Source organism: Copadichromis virginalis, linkage group LG5 (genome assembly GCF_057382275.1).
Source record: "Copadichromis virginalis isolate Kocher_CV1m ecotype Utaka linkage group LG5, C_Virginalis_male_GT1.1, whole genome shotgun sequence".
Classification (NCBI taxonomy): Eukaryota; Metazoa; Chordata; class Actinopteri; order Cichliformes; family Cichlidae; genus Copadichromis; species Copadichromis virginalis.
The window spans coordinates 3,060,547-3,079,154 of record NC_140622.1 but is presented as its reverse complement, the minus strand read 5'-3'; the positions used below and the strand labels follow the sequence as shown (position 1 = coordinate 3,079,154).

General features: G+C 41.6%; 1 protein-coding gene across 4 annotated transcripts in view; it reads left to right on the top strand.

The window, feature by feature from the left end:
• The window catches only part of LOC146708760 (calcium-dependent secretion activator 1-like), a 344,830-nt gene that overhangs the window by 194,786 nt on the left and 131,436 nt on the right, over positions 1-18,608 (top strand). For all 4 annotated transcript variants that reach the window (XM_085455584.1, XM_085455583.1, XM_085455585.1 and 1 more), the window contains exons 12-13: positions 4,973-5,109; positions 5,464-5,651. In XM_085455584.1, coding sequence (XP_085311710.1) covers positions 4,973-5,109; positions 5,464-5,651 — 325 coding nt within the window. The remainder of the gene's footprint in view (positions 1-4,972; positions 5,110-5,463; positions 5,652-18,608) is intronic.

The window sequence follows — 18,608 nt, the reverse complement described above, 5'->3', positions numbered from 1 at the left end:
AACTGTGCACTGCCTGGATTGATTACAAGAAGGCCTATGACTCAATGCCCCACAGCTGGATACTGGAATGCCTAGAATTGTACAAGATCAATGGGACCCTAAGAGCCTTCATCAGGAACTCAATGGGGATGTGGCGTACAACACTAGAGGCCAACTCCAAGCCCATAGCACAAGTCACCATCAAGTGCGGGATCTACCAAGGAGATGCTCTGTCCCCACTGCTGTTCTGCATAGGCCTGAACCCCCTCAGTGAGATCATTAACAAGACTGGCTATGGATACCGACTACGGAACGGAGCAGTTGTCAGCCACCTCCTGTACATGGATGACATCAAGCTGTATGCCAAGAGTGAACGAGGCATCGATTCACTGATCCACACTACCAGGCTATACAGCAATGACATTGGAATGTCGTTCGGACTGGAGAAGTGTAGTCGAATGGTAACAAAGAGAGGGAAGGTAGTCAGAACTGAGGGGATTGAACTACCAGAAGGCAACATTGCAGACATAGAGGACAGTTACAAGTACTTGGGGATCCCGCAGGCAAATGGGAACCATGAAGAGGCCGCTAGAAAGGCTGCAACCACCAAGTACCTGCAGGGGGTCAGGCAGGTCCTGAGGAGTCAGCTGAACGGTAAGAACAAGATCCGGGCCATCAACACGTACGCCCTGCCCGTGATCAGGTACCCTGCTGGGGTAATAGGCTGGCCAAAGGAGGAGATAGAAGCCACTGACATAAAGACAAGAAAGCTCCTTACCATGCATGGAGTGTTTCACCCCAAATCCAGCACCCTGAGGCTGTACGCTAAGCAAAAGGAAGGGGGCCGGGGACTGGTGAGTGTCAGCACCACAGTCCAGGATGAGACAACAAACATCCAAGAATACATTGGGAAGATGGCCCCAACTGACCGAGTGCTCAGTGAATACCTCAGGCAGCAGAATCCCAAGAAAGTGGAGGAAGGCGAGGAACCATCATGGAAGGACAGGCCCCTGCACGGTATGTACCACCGGCAGATAGAGGAGGTGGCTGATATCCAGAAATCCTACCAGTGGCTGGACAAAGCTGGACTGAAAGACAGCACAAAGGCACTAATCATGGCAGCACAAGAACAACCTCTGAGTACAAGATCCATAGAGGCTGGGGTCTATCACACCAGGCAAGACCCCAGGTGCAGGCTGTGTAAAGATGCCCCAGAGACAATCCAGCACATAACAGCAGGGTGCAAGATGCTAGCAGGCAAGGCATACGTGGAACGCCATAACCAAGTGGCCGGCATAGTGTACAGGAACATCTGTGCCGAGTATAACCTGGAAGTCCCAAGGTCAAAATGGGAGATGCCCCCAAGGGTGGTGGAGAATGACCGAGCTAAGATCCTGTGGGACTTCCAGATACAGACGGACAAAATGGTGGTGGCTAACCAACCGGACATAGTGGTGGTAGACAAACAGAAGAAGACGGCCGTAATGATCGATGTAGCGGTTCCGAATGACAGCAATATCAGGAAGAAGGAACACGAGAAGCTGGAGAAATACCAAGGGCTCAGAGAGGAGCTCGAGAGGATGTGGAAGGTGAAGGTAACAGTGGTGTGAAATGCTGTATACATTTCATCAGAGTGTGGTGGCCAGTGCTCTCTTTAGTGCTGATGTGTGTTGAGGGTGCATCCTGATGGACAAAAAATCCAGCTCAGTGTTTGGAAGGAGACTTGACTCACTTAAGACTGTGGTGTATATGGACACATTGAACAAACTGAAAGAACAACGGCAAAAACTCTCTTCATAGCCTCCCAGCTGGGCGAAAGAGCAATGACAGAACGTGTCATTGCTGATAGGATTTTCCTGAAGATCTGAGCAGTTCAGGAGGTTCCTTGTTCCCATGGCAATAAGAGTTGTAAAAACCTTCTGTGAGTCTAGAGTAGAACAAAGAATTAATTTATTTGGATAACCTGGTGTCTCTCATGTTTGGCCATGATTTTGGCCAAAATTACAACAGGGAAACTGCATAGTGACAAATGTGAAACAAATAGATGGGAGTGTTCAGAACGAGACAGCAGGTAAGAATAGAGAACATTTATCGATGGCACTATCAATGCAAGTTTGTATTTCAGAAAGAAATCTCAGAAAAAAACAACAACTCATGGAGTCAAAAAGGTTAGGGTGGTATCACTCATCCCCCATCACCAGTAAAAGTCACATTTGTCTTAAAAAAGAAATCCATTATGCAACAGTAACAGAATTAACAGACTCACTAATGATGATGAACATTGTGACTTTTGTGTTGTTTTGCTTAACTGGGGCCTGCATTAGTTCTCAGAGGTATTACCATGTCTAACTGTACAATTTCCATCTTATATTTTGGGATGCCATCTGCCAGTAGCACATTGATCAAGGTACTTATTTTAAATATATAAAGATATAAAAATAAGTGTCCGATTCTATTAAATCAGAGTTTATTTTATTTTATTAATGGTTTTAACAGAAATGTCATTCCATGTCTTCTAGTAACATTCCATGTTACTAGAATAGAATAGACTAGGCTAGACTCGAATAGAATAGAATAGAATAGAGTGCCTTTTATTGTCACTATACACATGTAAAATGAGATACAGAGCATCTCCTACTCAGTGCAGACAAGAGTCGTGGAGTACTTATGAACTACTACGACTACAGCAAACATGTGGAGGTTTAATCATAACTCACTGATGATGATTTTAATTGAATTTATTGAGATACACAGTGGCTACTGGAAGCTGTGACAACATTAGATGACCTGTTCATAATTAGCCATGTGCTGTAGTGATGAGGTTGGGTATGGAAGTCAGTGCAGTATACCAGAGGACCTAAACACATTTCACGGTCAGTCCACAACCAAAGCAAGCCATGTGCTAAATAGTGCCAAATGATTTTGACCACCATGGCTAGCACCAGCACTGGATCCACTGCCTCCCGGTTTCTCTCCTTTGAATCTAAAAATGAATAGCAGCCATCAGTCATTGTCAGGGCCGTCTTTCTCCAGCCCAGACGGATGGGAGTGACTAATGTCACTGCATGTTACTGTCCAGCCCTCCCGCCTCCACTCTTGCTCACTCACATCAAACAGACCTGACAGGCCACCAGCTATGGACCAAAGGGGCACCTCAATGTCACCTTTTTAGATATTTGGGGGAGGTTGTGGGGGTGGGGACTTGTTGAGGGAACACAATCAGCTCCCAGCATCCCACTCTTTGTTTTGTTTGTTGACTGACAGCTGAGGTGCTTTCAATTGGCAGTAAAGAGGATGTTGCCTGACAAATCTCTCGATTGTTGGGTAGCTCACTATAACTTCTATTCATATCCATTTTAGTGGATTTATTTAAACACATCAAATTTAATTACATCTTTGAGAATATTCTGCTATTATGTGTGGGAAAGAACTGATTGCACTGGTTGTAGCCCATTTTTAGCAAGCAAAACATGTGCTGTTTATTTGAGATGTTGGGCTAAACAATACTTGTCCCAGTTATTATATTGAGGATAACAACTTCATCTCTTAGGATTGCTTTCCTGTAACAGAACATGAAATATCCTTTGTGTCTACAAACATGTTTGGAAGCTACATTAGAGTTATGTGTCTGTCAATAATGACTCTAAGTATTCTGTGTGCTAATGATTTTTATTGCTAGGGAGCATGCCTTAAATACAGTTGTGTGTATATGAAATTTCACTAAAAATATGCGAAATCATTGGAAGGACATTTTTTCCCTTCCTTCAGTATATACAAAGCTCAATATTCTTTTTATATAAAGAAGCTATAAAATTGCTTTGAAATAACTCAAATTTCTTTAAATAAGGGGTGTGCGTTCTTTTTTTTAACTACTGGATTTTACTTTACTAAAATGTGTTTTTTTTTCTTAGCAGGTTGTTGTTGGGCATACTCTACGGTGGCTTTTGTGTAAGCCTCCTGAGAACCAGCCTATTCATTTATGCCCTCTGTAATGCACATTTGGTTTTGGTCTATAAGTAATTTGACTCATTTGAAGTCCTGATGTACTAAATAGAGGACATTCTGGGCTCTCCATTGATGTCTCATGTGTTTGGTTGGCTTCTTTTAGCTACAAAGAGAAGGGAAATCACAAAAAAGTTCAATGGGAACATTCATTTTTCCTTGGTTCTCAGGAGGAAATATCATATTTATTACAAAGCAACAGCCACATGTTTAGTGTAGCATTCCAATTTTTCTTTTAAATTAATGACAAAATTGGTCAAATTTTATTTTGCAAAGTTGTGTTATAATCATTGACAGTATAAACATGGGTGGGTTTGAAAAATTAAGGTTTCAAAATGGTGCATTAATCATGACATGAAACTGCATGCTCAGTGGTTAACAACTTGTCAATCACCAGTCATCAGCCAGTGAGCGTGTGGTTTCATCTGTTTTTCTGCATCCAAAATGACACTGGTGGAAAAATCTTCTACATGAGACTACACAAAGACGTCAGTGACATCATGTCCATACTGTCAATTATAACGACATTTTTATCTAAAATTTGTTCTACTTTCAATATACCACTTTGATTTCAAAGAATCATTAATTAACCCCTCTACTTTGATGAGTAAAATAGATTATTGTGAGTCCTCATTCTTTGCTCATTCTCAGGTATTTAGTGTGACAGTTAAATGGGGCCACACTAGAGAGCTGGGGGCCACTGCCAATGCTGTGAAGAGGCATCAGAATGATGCCCTTTTTGTGTTTCTGACAAATGTAGAAAAGGCATTCACTGGGAAAATGATTATTATTACTTTCTCTTGTTGTAGTAAGTATAATCACAGCCAATATGGTGTTTAAGCTCATGTAAAGAGAGTTAATGCACAAATTTTGCCAATCATGCAAATTATGAATGACTGCATAACATGAATACGACACATGACATTTGCCTTTTTTATGTCTTTCTCTCTCTGTGTGCCGCATCGTCGAATGCATAATCTGGCATAAACAGATGCTGATCGAGCCCAGAAGCATGGCATGGACGAGTTTATTTCAGCTAACCCCTGTAACTTTGACCACGCCTCGCTGTTTGAGCTTGTCCAGCGCCTCACTCTGGACCACAGGCTTAATGACTCATATTCCTGCTTGGTAAGTAAATCAAAATCCAGAAAGAGTCTAAAACCTATAATTGATAGAAAAACCGGCAACAATGGTGGCTGTTGAGAGGGAAACAAAGAGAAACGATTGAGGTGTGCCAAATTTCACATGAAAAGTACTGAAAATCAGTGGCAACAGGTCTTATGGAGTGAACACAGGAATGCATTCTGTATCTTAGCAACCGTAGTGTCTTAATAATAACAAAGTCTTACTATCAGTAAAGATGTGGTTTAATATGCTCGCATGATACTATTGTTAAGTGCTATTACAGAGTGTTATAGCATATAAACATCACTTATTTCATCAGAGGAATCCGACAACAGTGTTTCTGTGTGTTACCAACAGGGCTGGTTTAGTCCTGGTCAGGTGTTTGTCTTGGATGAGTACTGTGCTCGTTATGGTGTTCGAGGCTGCCATCGCCATCTATGTTACCTGAGCGATCTGCTGGAGAGGGCAGAGAATGGAGCCATGATTGATCCCACACTGCTGCACTACAGCTTCGCCTTCTGTGCATCCCATGTCCATGGAAACAGGTAAATATCAACTCCTGTCTCCTTTATTTGCCCCAAATGCTCCAGTCCTCCTTTGTCAATGCAGAAATCACTGAAACTCTGAATAACTGAACTCTGAACTGAACAGTTAACCCTCTCAGGCTCAAATTAAACTTTTTGTTGCTAATGCACAACCAAGTCCTGCAGTGGTACTTCTGAGTAAAACAAACTCATCAAATATGTATGTGGGGTAATCAGGTTGTTAGTTTTCAACTGTTGCAAATCGGCAACGCCTGCCTCGAGAGGATTAACTAATAATTAAAACTGGAACAGGGGCAGACCACATATATGTGGATATGTAATATGTAACTTTGGGTTTGATTTGGTTGCAGCGGCTGATTTTAGTTTGATTTTGCATGTTGTTTTCATGCTCACTCTTCCATTTTTTTTTCTTTTTTTTGTGCTTTGTATAACCTTCTTGCCTTATTCACACTGTGACTTACCCTTCCTGCACAGACCCTAAAACCTGCACAGACCAGTGTGTTTGGCACTTACCAGTATCTTGTAACCTTTTTACCCTTTATCCCTGAGATCCTTTCCCAAACTGCTAAAAGAAACTGAAAACCACAGAGTTCATGATAAAAAAAAGACTTTGGCTGTATGGTAAGATTTCCACAAAACATTTTTCTAACCAAAGGTTTCGATAACTGAGGTGTTCAACTCATCACTCAGCAGATAACGTACTGAAGAATCAAACGAGAGGTATACAGTAACCTATTCCCATCATATCACTAAAGGAGTATCACAGCTTCACATCCAGCTTTGTTAGCTGTTGATAACTGACTGACCCTAGAGCCAGTGTAGGTGTGGCTAAATGTTTCTGCCATTGAAAAGAAAGATCATCAGCACAGACAAAAAAAGGCTTATCAAAGGTAAACTTTAAATCTGAATCCAGCCTGAGACTTTCTGCGTGTTTGTCTGTTGGAAGATTGCCGTCAGTTTTACTCTAAGGAACAATTCTTTTGCAACTTGTAGACGAAACAGCCCTTTACTACAGTTTTTGTCAGTTTTGTCAGGTTGGGTGGGTCCGATTCCTGCCCTATCAGAGGTTTCCTTTTAAACTTTTTCTACCCCTCTTTTTACTGATTGTTCCTCAAAAGGAAACATTTGGTGTCTCCCCATAATAGCATATATCTTGTCCATCACTACTGACATAACTCACTACTACCTGATATAATTTGCATTTTATCAAATTAACCCATTATCTAAAATGTCATTACAACAGTTCCAGGAACTATTCAGTATGAGTGATGTGTTTTTCTAGATGATCTGAGCCAGGTGTGCTTGTGCTGAGATGTCAGCCTATGGAACAAACTTTACATTACATAATCATCCCAGTTCTGCTGTGACAAATTAAAGGCAAATCCTGAATACTTGATCCCTACACAAAGTTGCAAAGTTTGGGTCCGTTTGTCCCTTCTGAGGGAATGCTCACTGAAAATCAGGGCTCTTTATTGATTATAATAGAACTGTGTTGCATGCAAATCCATATAGTGCTAACCAGCGGTCATTAGGATATTTCCTCAGTGAATGGCAAAAATCAAGCAGGAACTTAAAGGAGTAAAGAACAACTCAGCCAAATATTAAAAACTATTTAAAATGATGTTGGTGTGTAATTGGTCTGTATTTGTAAAGCGCTTCACTTAGTCCCTAAGACCCCAAAGTGCTTTACACCACATTCAGTCATCCACACACTGGTGATGGCAGCTACGTTGTAGCCACAGCCACCCTGGGGCGCACTGACAGAGGCGAGGCTGCCGGACACTGGCGCCACCGGGCCCTCTGACCACCACCAGTAGGCAACGAGTGAAGTGTCTTGCCCAAGGACGCAACGACCGAGACTGTCCAAGCCGGGGCTCGAACCGGCAACCTTCTGATTACATGATGAACTGCCAACTCTTGAGCCACGATCGCCCCTTATAGAAGTAGCGTCTGAAAGAAGCTTTAAGTCCTCAGTAGTTAATGTTCTTTCTTTAAAAGTCTTGAATTACAGTTAGTACTTAAAGCACACCTTGATTAGTTCATTCAGAATCAACAAATTACATTTTCCATATACTAATGGACGTGATGGTTTGGAGTGTGAAATCTGTGTGTGTGATGTTGACACCAGCAAATAAACAATTTTCACAGAGTGGGATATAAAACTTGTGGCTGTGCTTTTCAGTCGGATCAAACTGTGTCCTCTGTTGAAGGTTGTTTGGCTATGACTGATGAGTTCCCTGCATGTTATTCCACTAGCCTGTTATCTAAGTTGCACTATTTACCTCTTGTCTAATCTGCTGTGATGTGATCAGCCATCATATCTGTCAACATCACAGTCAGCTGTCGGCAGCTGAAGCCAAACAAAGATAGACGAGGGCCACTCCAGCATTGAGGGCAAAGGTCAGGGAGGGCTGTCTGTCAGTGCCCCCACCTCCAACCTGCATCATTTCTCCAACTAACCCTCCTGTATGTATCCATCCATCTATCAATCTTTTCATCTATCTGTGACAAATAGTGACGGAGGACTGAGGCCTTTTTTGATCACTATGGACAGATGGATAGCAGTCACTCTAACAGAAAGAGAGGGAAAGAACAGGGGGAAATATGACCAGCTAGAATTTTTGGAATTAGAAATGATAGGCTCATGCACTTTATTTAGTATCATAACAGACTTTACACATAGAAAAATGTTTGTGCAAGTGAATAAATATCTAAAAAAAGAGTAGAATTTTTTTTAAAATCCAAAAATAATTATATCTTTATGTAGTCCCGTCCACAGACACGAGGCAGAGACTTAATCTGCCAGTCCAGCCATCGTGCCTGGAGGTTGAGTCATGACATGTTGACAGGTTGTCATGTGTTATGGCTGAATGTCTCTGCAGCCATAGCTGCTGCATGTGCCCATATGCACACACCTCATCCTAGGCCAGACCAACCCTCCCCTCCCCCCAACACATAAATACCACACCACCGCTACTGCCTTCTAATAGCCTGCCAGCCTGGAGGTGTTGGTGCATCAAGTTAGACGCAACTGCCCGGTCACCTGCTAAAGAGTCAGGATTTGACTTCTGTAGAACTAAATGTCAACTCCATTCAGCTCCAGTGAAATGTCTTTAAAACAGATAAATAATATTTCAGCTGCAGTTGATTTTGTATTTGTGTTTAATTGGTACATTTGAAAGAAAACTGAACATTATTGCAGTTATTTTCACACAGCTGTTTTCACAGAAACATCTGGCATCTTTTTCAATGACATCAATGTCACTTTGTACTGTCAAACCTGACAATGCAAAATAATATTTTACTTTTCTTTTTTGAGTTTAAGTTCTATTATATAAATAATCAGTCTTTGTGTAGCACTGTATAGAAATGTTTACTAGTAAATACTAATCTAGATAGTGTGTATTCAGAGACATGCAAAGGTGTATTGAGATGTTTTGCATATTTATTTTAGATAAAGAGATTTTTTGGTAGAAAAAAATGTACTCCATGTAACATATATAAAAACAGAATGTAATGATTTGCAAATCTTATAAAGTCCTGTTGTTTTCACAATAGAACCTAGAAAAAAGTGAAACTGAATATAGAAACTGAAATATTTTACTGTTTCATGAACAGTGTTGGTCAAGTTACTTGAAAAAAGTAATCAGTAACTAATTACTGATTACTTCCCAAAAAAAGTAATCCCGTTACTTTACTGATTACTTATTTTCAAAAATAATTAATTACTTAGTTACTTAGTTACTTTGTTACTTTTTAAAAACACAATTTACAACCTGAAGAGGTGATAAAGCGATAGATCTTTCAGCCCAATTCTACTTTTTCTGCATAATCCATCATACAAAATGTAATCAAATGGAAAAGTCTCTTTTTAAAACTTGTTTTATTAGTTTTAATCTTTTAACTTTATGCATCAAGCAAAAATTTAATTATATGCAACATTCTCTGACTTGAATAAATTAGTTTAACATTTAAACCTATTTTTTGCACATTCCAGCACATAAAATAAAATATTTTTTGTGTTTACACTTACTCTTTCAAATAGATGCAAGTAAAACACAGCAGAAAATAAATAAAGTCAAAGACTCAGCGGTCCTGTTGCTCTATTTTCACCTATTAAGCAACACTGGGGTAGGCGGAGGTTTACCCTGGTGCAGGTGTGCCGCGGTCAGTTGAAGAATCCGCGAGTTTCTCTGTGAGTTTCCCATTACGTCGTAGCTACTCGGTGCTTGTTGGAAGTTTAGGAGTTTTTTTCGCTGTAAAAAGAAGTTTTCTTCCCACGCACAACGGACGCTAATGTTTTTGTCACTTTTTATGGAATCAAACTCAAAGTACGGTCAGTGCTTCCACACTTTAAACACTGCACGCTCATACTCTCTCCCACAATCGATATGTGATCCATTGTTGATCTGCACACAGCTGTTGTCACCAATGGCGCACTCGCTTACGTCAGTGTCGTGAGACATTCTCGCAAAAAATCACGGTTTTAGTAACGCAGCGTTCCTACGGGAAAGTAACGGTAATCTAATTACCGTTTTTGCAATAGTAATCCCTTACTTTACTCGTTACTCAAAAAAAGTAATCAGATTACAGTAACGCGTTACAAGTAACGCGTTACTGCCCATCTCTGTTCATGAAACATATTAGCTACTTTTGAATTTGATGGCAGCAACACATATCAAAACATGTGGGACGGGGCAACAAAAGGCTGGAAAAGTAAGTACTACCAAAAAGATATAACTGAAGGAACATCAAGTATTTGGGTCATTAGGAGAAAAGATAACTGTGTCTACAAAATCACCGGACAATTTCAGAATAATGTTCATCAATGCAACATTAAAAAGAATTTGAATATCATATTAGCAATGCTTTATAATATTATCAAATGAAATTACTGTGCACAAAGAACAAGGACAAGCATCAATTAGTATAGATGATCGTGATCTTTGAGCTGCACTACATTAAAATAGATATGATTCTGTGAAGGAAATCACTGCATGGGCACAGGAACACTTCCAGAAATCACTGTGTGAACACAGTTTGGTGGAACAGCAATGTTCTCTCCAAAGGTATAATTTCCACTCAGAACTCAGTTTCTTAGATTTTGTAAAAACGAGTTTGAAGGGAAAATGGCAAATTTGCTCCATGGTGGTCTGGATGTGGTGGTGACTGCACAGAAAAACAGATGTGAAACTGCTGCCAACTTTCTGTCTGTCACAGAAGGCTTATTTGCTTGTTGTCTTCATCATAGCTGTGAGATCATCAGGTCAAGCAAACATGAGGAAGCTGCCAAGGAATGATATGTGGCTGAAAGAGAGAACACATGAAAGCCCTTCAGGACCTAATTAGTGTGAAATTTCCTTCTTTTATTTTCTGTCACAGTAAAGAAGTTGAGGTGCTTCTCATCAGTGAATTTTAGCCGTGATAATTCCTCTCCTGTTTTGGTTTTAGACTTTTACACTTGCACACAGCAAAATTAAGCACCAGTCGCATAACAAAGGAAAACAGTAAGCTTAGCACTCACACGGAAATTCACCACTAGGACCAAAGCTTTCATTAGCTGGTATTTTATTTATTTCTTTATTTCAATTTCAATGACACATTTATTATGATGCTTTAATTACTACTTGTTGTTCTTTCCAGCCCACCAAAATTGTAACTGTCTTTTTCAGACAATGCTCAGTAATATTAACTCTTGGGAGATAAACCAATGATGAGGTCAAAGCAACAAAGACACCATGCAGTCATCTCCTCATCAGTGTCATGCTTTCCACTAACAGAGCCCTACAGGTGACTGCAGCACACTGATAGTGTCTGTTCAAATGTCCATAAAACCAAAGGGGAGCTTGGATGAGACGCGAACTGCTGAGCAACTTGATAATCCTTTAATCTAACACGGCACTCACGAAGTAGTGTAGCAAGTACCCCCCACCTCCCTCTAACACACAGTTTCTTGCTGTCTGTTGAAAGACATGTCAAATGGAAGTTTGAGAAAGAGGGAGAGCGAGGAAGAGTGTCATGTCTCCTGCTTCTCAACATGCTGTCATGGCTCCAGTCCAGCGCCTCTTCTGTCACATGCACTCTGCTCACACTCTACCCAGACCCAACCATGTCACAAACGATAAACTCTCTCTCTCTCTCTCTCTCTCACTCACACACACACACACACGCACGCACGCACACGCACGCACGCGCACACACACACACACACACACACACACACACACACACACACACACACACACACACACACACACACACACACACGTAAAGCTGTTTATATCTTATATATTAATATATGAAGAATAGAGCATAATAGTCCTGTGCACAATCTTTCATGTTATTTCAATCTTTCCATTTTGCATAATTCTTAACTAAAGTAACTAAAGCTTGTTTTCTCATGACGCAGTCTCATATCATTGGCATCAGTCGCTGGTGAGGTCTGGGCACTCTGCCAAGAAATGACGGGTAATTTTCTCCTGTCAACGTGGGTGCGATACATGGTGGACAACCCACAGCATCTATGGAAATAGATTTTTTTTCTAGTTTATGAAAATCTAAAATGGTGAAAATATCTACTTATTTCTCCAGACTTTTACATAAGAAGTATACATGATGTGTGAAATAAGAATGTGTTTTTATCATGATTTGCATTGTTCTAGATTTAGAGTGAAGATCAGCTTTTACCTCTGAAACAAATTTACTGACAAACAAGATGAGTTTCTGTGAAAATTTAACATTTACTCAAGAATTAGCAGTTTTATCAGCAACTCGAGTAAAACAAGTACTTAAAAGTACTCAAGTAAAAAAAAAAATCTATTTGACAAGTAGGTTGGTTTCACACATAAGGTTGAGTATAGTATAAGATTAAAATGCACATTTGGGCTGTCATAACTCATAGCAGCATGCAAAGACTTTTAATATTAGTTATTGTTTTAAACTGAGCCCAGTGGAAAATAAATATTTAGAGCTACTCTAAGACTAAATTAGAACCTAAATTAATCTTCCAAGGGATTAACTTTTGGTTATCAGTGTGTCTTAGGAAGTGTATATTTCAGCCAACCCCAGCAGGGGTGGGATCGATAGCTGAATACATAAATAAATAAATAAATAATGCATTAGTCTTCTTAAAAGTAATGCGGTACATTTTTTTTAAAATTATTCACTAGATAGTAATTTGTTACTTATCCACATACAGTGTTTACATATAACCTAAAAACTGAATATACTGAGCAAAGCTGTTCGGTGTAGCTGGAAACTTCTTTAACTCAAGTGGTTTTTGTTGGCATTGTCGAGATTCTTCTACGTCGTACATGTGCAAGTGTATTCTGACTGTTTAGCTATATCAAGGAGCCTGTTCATGTGCATTTCTGGATTAAGGAGAGTCTGGTCCTCTGCACCTCAACACATACCTGAGGTTCTGGTATGGGGCCTCAGACCTCCTTTAGCATGCTCAGATACTAGGGGAAGAACTCCAGAGAACATCAGAAATTGTCTGGCTGGGTATTTCTCCTACCTTCTCCACCGGTGGAGGGAACTTAACTTAAAGCAGGGTCCTGCAGTGTAGTCAGTGATTCATTGTCAGCTTGAACTTCCCAGACGCAACCCCATCATTTGGGATTCTGTCGACAAGGGCTGAACGGTCAACTGCCACTGAACTGTCAACCAGGTAACCCAGTGTTGCAGCTAAGCACTGTCCTCCTTGTGCTTCAGCAGTTCCTGCAGTGACTCATGCCATCATGAGGACACAGAGTGCAGTCACAGTAGCCCTAAAGCGCTTGATATAACTTGTGTCATTCACCTGTTCACCCAAGCATTTTTTCTAAGATTTTTGTACCTCAGTCCTTTTTTTCTAACATTCACACACATTCATTTGCTGATGGATACATCAGAGAGCAAGTACAATCTGAGGATAGAAGACGCACTTCCAAACAGGGAGAGAGTGCCCTGATGTAGAATGGGGAAGAGTGGTGGTTGATAGCCCAGAGATGCCTAAAACAGAGCCTGTAGCAGAGGAGGTGAGTGAATTCTGGGTGTATTCAACCTAGGACAGTTGAGAGGACCAGATGGAGGGGTTTTGAGGAGTGATGCAGCCGAGGGAGATCTCAATCTCCTGGTTGAGCCTTTCAGTTTGTCCATTTGTCTGTTGGTGTTGGCCCCGAGGGCATTGCAAAATGCCTTCCAAGCTTGGGCGATGAACTGGGATTCTGTGTAACTTAAAAACATGAACAGCAAGTAGTTTGGCTATGTCTGAGGCCATGGGTAATTTCTCAAGGACTAGAAATTGAGCTGCTGTAGAGAATCTAAGAACCCATTCACACACATTCCAAGTGTGTGAATGGGTGGATGACAGGTTGTGTAAAGCGCTTTGGGGTCCTTAGGGACTAGAAAAGCTCTATACAAAATACAAGCCATTTACAGGCCAATCTATCAATGGTAGATAAGGTTACTGTCACACCGGGCTGTTAACCCACTCTAGGTCATGTGTCTCATTACATGAGCCAATGTGTAAAAAAAAGGTGTGGGTCATTATCAACACTGAGTACTGCTTTTATTTCTGGCACAGATGGCACATGCCACTACATAGTCCTTGACATACCTCCATGATGACCAAGCAGAAGTAACGTTTGAAAAGAGAAATGGGTGGCCAGTGTAAGTCCAGTGGATCACAACAGAATGGTCAGTGATGGAATCCTATCGGTAGTTAGGGGGACCTAAGGATCATGTTCATCCTGAACAGCTTGATGGCTCATTTTCTACAAATCCCATTTCAGTGATCCAACAGTACATGAAGCATGAAGTATGGAGAATTCATTCAGGGTCCAGCAGGCTGGTGTCATCCAAGTACTCGTTAGAGAGTGCGTCCGTTTTGACATTCCTTGACTCTGAGTGATAGAACATTGAAATTGAAATGTCAGGAAAAATGGAGACCAGTGGGCTGGATGAGCATTTAACCTTTTAGCACTTTTAAGGTAATTGAGGTTCTTGTGATTTGTTCAGATAACAAAAGTCTGCTCGGCCTCCTCCAGCCAGTGGCATCACACCTCCAGTGATGCTCTACATCATAATTGAGTACAGTGGGGATCAGCTACCAGAAGGAGAAGGTACGGGGTTGCAGGTTACCTTGGAGGCCTGACCACTGCGAGAGAACTGCCCCCACCCTGGAGTCAGACACATCTACCTCAATGATGAACTGGAGCTTGGTATCTGGTTGCATGAGGACTGGTGCTGAGGTGAACAGTTCCTTTAATTAAGTGAAGGCTGCTGCAGCTTCTGAGTAACAAACAAAGGGCACTTTAGGCGAAGTGAGATGTGTGAGAGTTGTAGCTACCTGACTGTAGTTGCGGATGAAGCATCAATAAAATGAAAAGCAGAGGAAATGCTGTACCAGCTTCTGAGATGGAAGGAAGAAAGGTCTCTCAACACATCATTTACCAGAGCTTGAAAGACAGCGCATGCATTTGTTAATCCAAAGGGTATGACCAGGTATAAAGTGTCCAATATGTGTCAAAGGCTTCCACTCGTCACCCTTCCAGATGTGTATTAAGTGGTAGACGTTACGGAGATTGAGTTCAGTGAAATCAGTGACCCCCGGGAGGGGCTTAAAAGCAGAAGTGATTGGGGGCAGTGGATATTTGTTCTTGAACGTTATTTGAGTCCACGATAGTCTATGCATTTGTCTTTCTTAATAACAAACAAATAAACAGCACCTACAAGGGAGGAAGACGGACAGATGATTCAAGCGGCCAAAGATTGTATTTTTCCATCACTTCCTTCCCATGCCGTGACAGGTTGTAAAGGCAACTGAAGGGAAGATTGATGGTGCAGTCATAGGTTCTGTGCAAAGACAGAGATAGGGCTTTATCTTTAGTGAACACTTCCTGTAAATTGTGGTATTCTCTGGCACAGCTGAAAGATCGGGAGGAGTTGTGTGAGCTGAATCAAACTTCAGAAACTAGTCCAACTTACTGCCGGCAATATGAACCAAGCCCGCGCTATGGTTGTACAGGGAGTGAACGGCCAACAGCCAGACACTCCATACTCCCAAAGCATCGCCCACATGATACTTTGAGGGTTGAGATTGAATGCCTTGCCCACAAAATGAAGTAAAAAGTTAAGCAAAAAAGTACACTGGTTTGGCAAACTTCCACACACCCTTGAATATCCCCAAGGTGATGGTCTAGTGTCCCACAACCAGGAGGAAAACGGCATTGTTCCACCTAAATCCAAAGTTCAGCTAATGGACAGACTGTCCTCTCCAGTACCCTAGCATAGATTTTCTGAGGAGTGTAATGCCCTAATAATTGGATCACTCCCTCACCCCTTTTAAACAAGGGAACCATCACCCCCAGTCTGCCAATCCAGAGGCAATGCCCGAGACCTCAACCACCACAATGGTAGTGGGATGCTTTGTGAATACAGCACTGCTTCCCCCTCCTGACTCCTCTAATTGTTTGCTAGAATTGCTCTGAGGCAAACCGAAAGCCTTAATCCATGGTCTCACCAAACTCTTCCCACACAGTTTTTTGCATCAACCACTGCCTGAGCTTCACTCTCCTTGGCTTAGCAGTCAGCTGCAACTGGAGACCAAGTCCGATCTTTACCATCTGGTTCTCAGATTATTCCCACACCAAGAACGAACTACCCTGCAGCCACAACTCCCTGGGGCAGGCTCAGCAATGGAGATGCAGAACATGGTTCACTCAGCATCAGTATCTGCAGAGCACCCTTAATAATCTAATCGAAGCTCTGCCAGAGGTGGGAATTGAAGATGTCGTGGAATGGTGCCTCTGCCAGCTCATTATACATTTGGATGCACCAGGTATGCCCAGCATCTTCCCCAACCACCAGATCCAACAGTTGACAGTTCAGCATCTCTCTTTAACTGCATGTCCAAGACATATAGCCGTAGATCTGATGATATGATTACAAAATCAATCATCAACCGCTGTGTCCTGGTGTGTACCAGAGTGCACTCTCCAGCACCCTACCCAGTGAATCCAACAAGGCTGACACACGGGTACAGATGACAGTCAGGACCTAAGGTTCCCCCTAAGGTGCAGGCAAGCAACCCCTCATCCACTGGTGAAAACTTCAACATACAGGCAGCAAACTGGGAGGATACAAGTATACCCACCCCTGCTTGCTCATTTAGGGCAATTCCATAATCAAACAGAATCAGTCAATGTGCTGCTAGGCAGAAGCAGGACTCGGGTGTGGACTCTCTTCAAATTAAAAAGTAAATTTATTTACTAGTGGTGCAACTACACTACCGCCCAAAGATTTTACAACAATCTTTCCAGTCATTTATTGCAATTCAAGTCATTCAAGTCCAATGAATAGCTTGAAATGGTACAAAGGTAAGTGTTGAACTGCCAGAGGTTAAAAAAAAAGGTAAGGTTACCCAAAATTGAAAAATAATGAACATTTCATAATTATAAGAAAAGGGCTTTTTCGGTGAACACAAAATAGGTTAATAATTTAAAGCTGTCCTGCAGGTTGATCAAGCCTTGAAAGCTGCTGTTACTAATGCCTATGGGTGTTTCAATTTTTCTGGATTACTTACAACCCCCTGTCTGCATAAATGCAGTGATGGAACACACTGTGATACCATACCTTAGTGAGCATCAGTTGAACAGTATTGCACTGCAGAAAGTAGTGTGTTGCTACAAAATGGTGAGAAAAAAGGCAATTAACAATAGAAGAGAGACAGATAATCACAACACTTAAAAATTTACCTCTTTTCTATACAGAAATTGCAAGAAAATGTCAAGGAAAGCAGAAGCAGAAAGAATACTGAAACTATAATTCATGTATAATGACGTTACTTTCTATAACACACACACACTCACACGCACACATATGCATGTACACTGACACAGACCTACACTCACCCCCACCCCCTCCAAATGCCTTCGAAGCTTATGTCTTCTATGTCGTGACATGTGCTGATTCATGTGCTGAGGTGCTTTTTTCTGTTCTCAAACTGATCTCCCGGTTGGAGCTCAGTCTGGGGGGAGTTATTTTTTCTCCTCGTCTTTCCTCATGTTGTGCATTTTCCATTGTTATACCCCTCTGACCTGTCTTCCCCATGTGATGTTGTAATGAATGTATGGTCGGAAGGGTAAGATGGCACTGGCAAAGGTCAGCAGCCTTAACCCAACAAATTTCCCATGCTTGGGACTAATAAAGGTTATCTTATCTCATCTTAACCAGTAATTTGAGGTTGTTGAGGAAACACTGTTAGTTAATAACATAATAGGTGAATAATGTGGTCATGGATTCACCAAGTGCTTTGCCGACTAATAAAGTGTTACCACAAAAACAAATGTTTTGTTTATGTGAATCTGCATGTTGAATACTTTGTATGAATTTTGCATATTTAAATAATTTAATTAATCTGAAATATAATTAAACCATCTCAGCGTGCATGCCTCCACTTACAATGCCTCCTTCAGTTATAGGCACAACTACTTGATCCTGGTTTGCTGTTGGATGCTTCATAATGTCTCCTATATGTAAGACATTATGAAGGCTCTACAAAGAAATGTTGGCCCACCCCATGTGCTGTGAGAGCCTGTAACTCATTCTCCAGGGGGCAAACTGAAACTTTTTTCAGATTATGTTGGTGCCACCAGCACGGTGGCACGGTGGTTAGCACTGTTGCCGCACAGCAAGAGGGTCCTGAGTTCAATTCCACCATCAGGCCGGGGTCTTTCTGTGTGGAGTTCGCATGTTTTCCCTGGGTACTCCGGCTTCCTCCCACAGTCCAAATCTAAATTGCCCATAAGTGTGAATCTGTGAGTGAATGTGAGTCTGTGTCTCTGCATGTTGGCCCTACGACAGACTGGCGACCTGTCCAGGGTGTACCCTGCCTCTTGCCCTATGACAAGCTGGGATAGGCTCCAGCGCCCCCCACGACCCTGGAAAGGACAAGAGGAAGCGAATGGATGGATG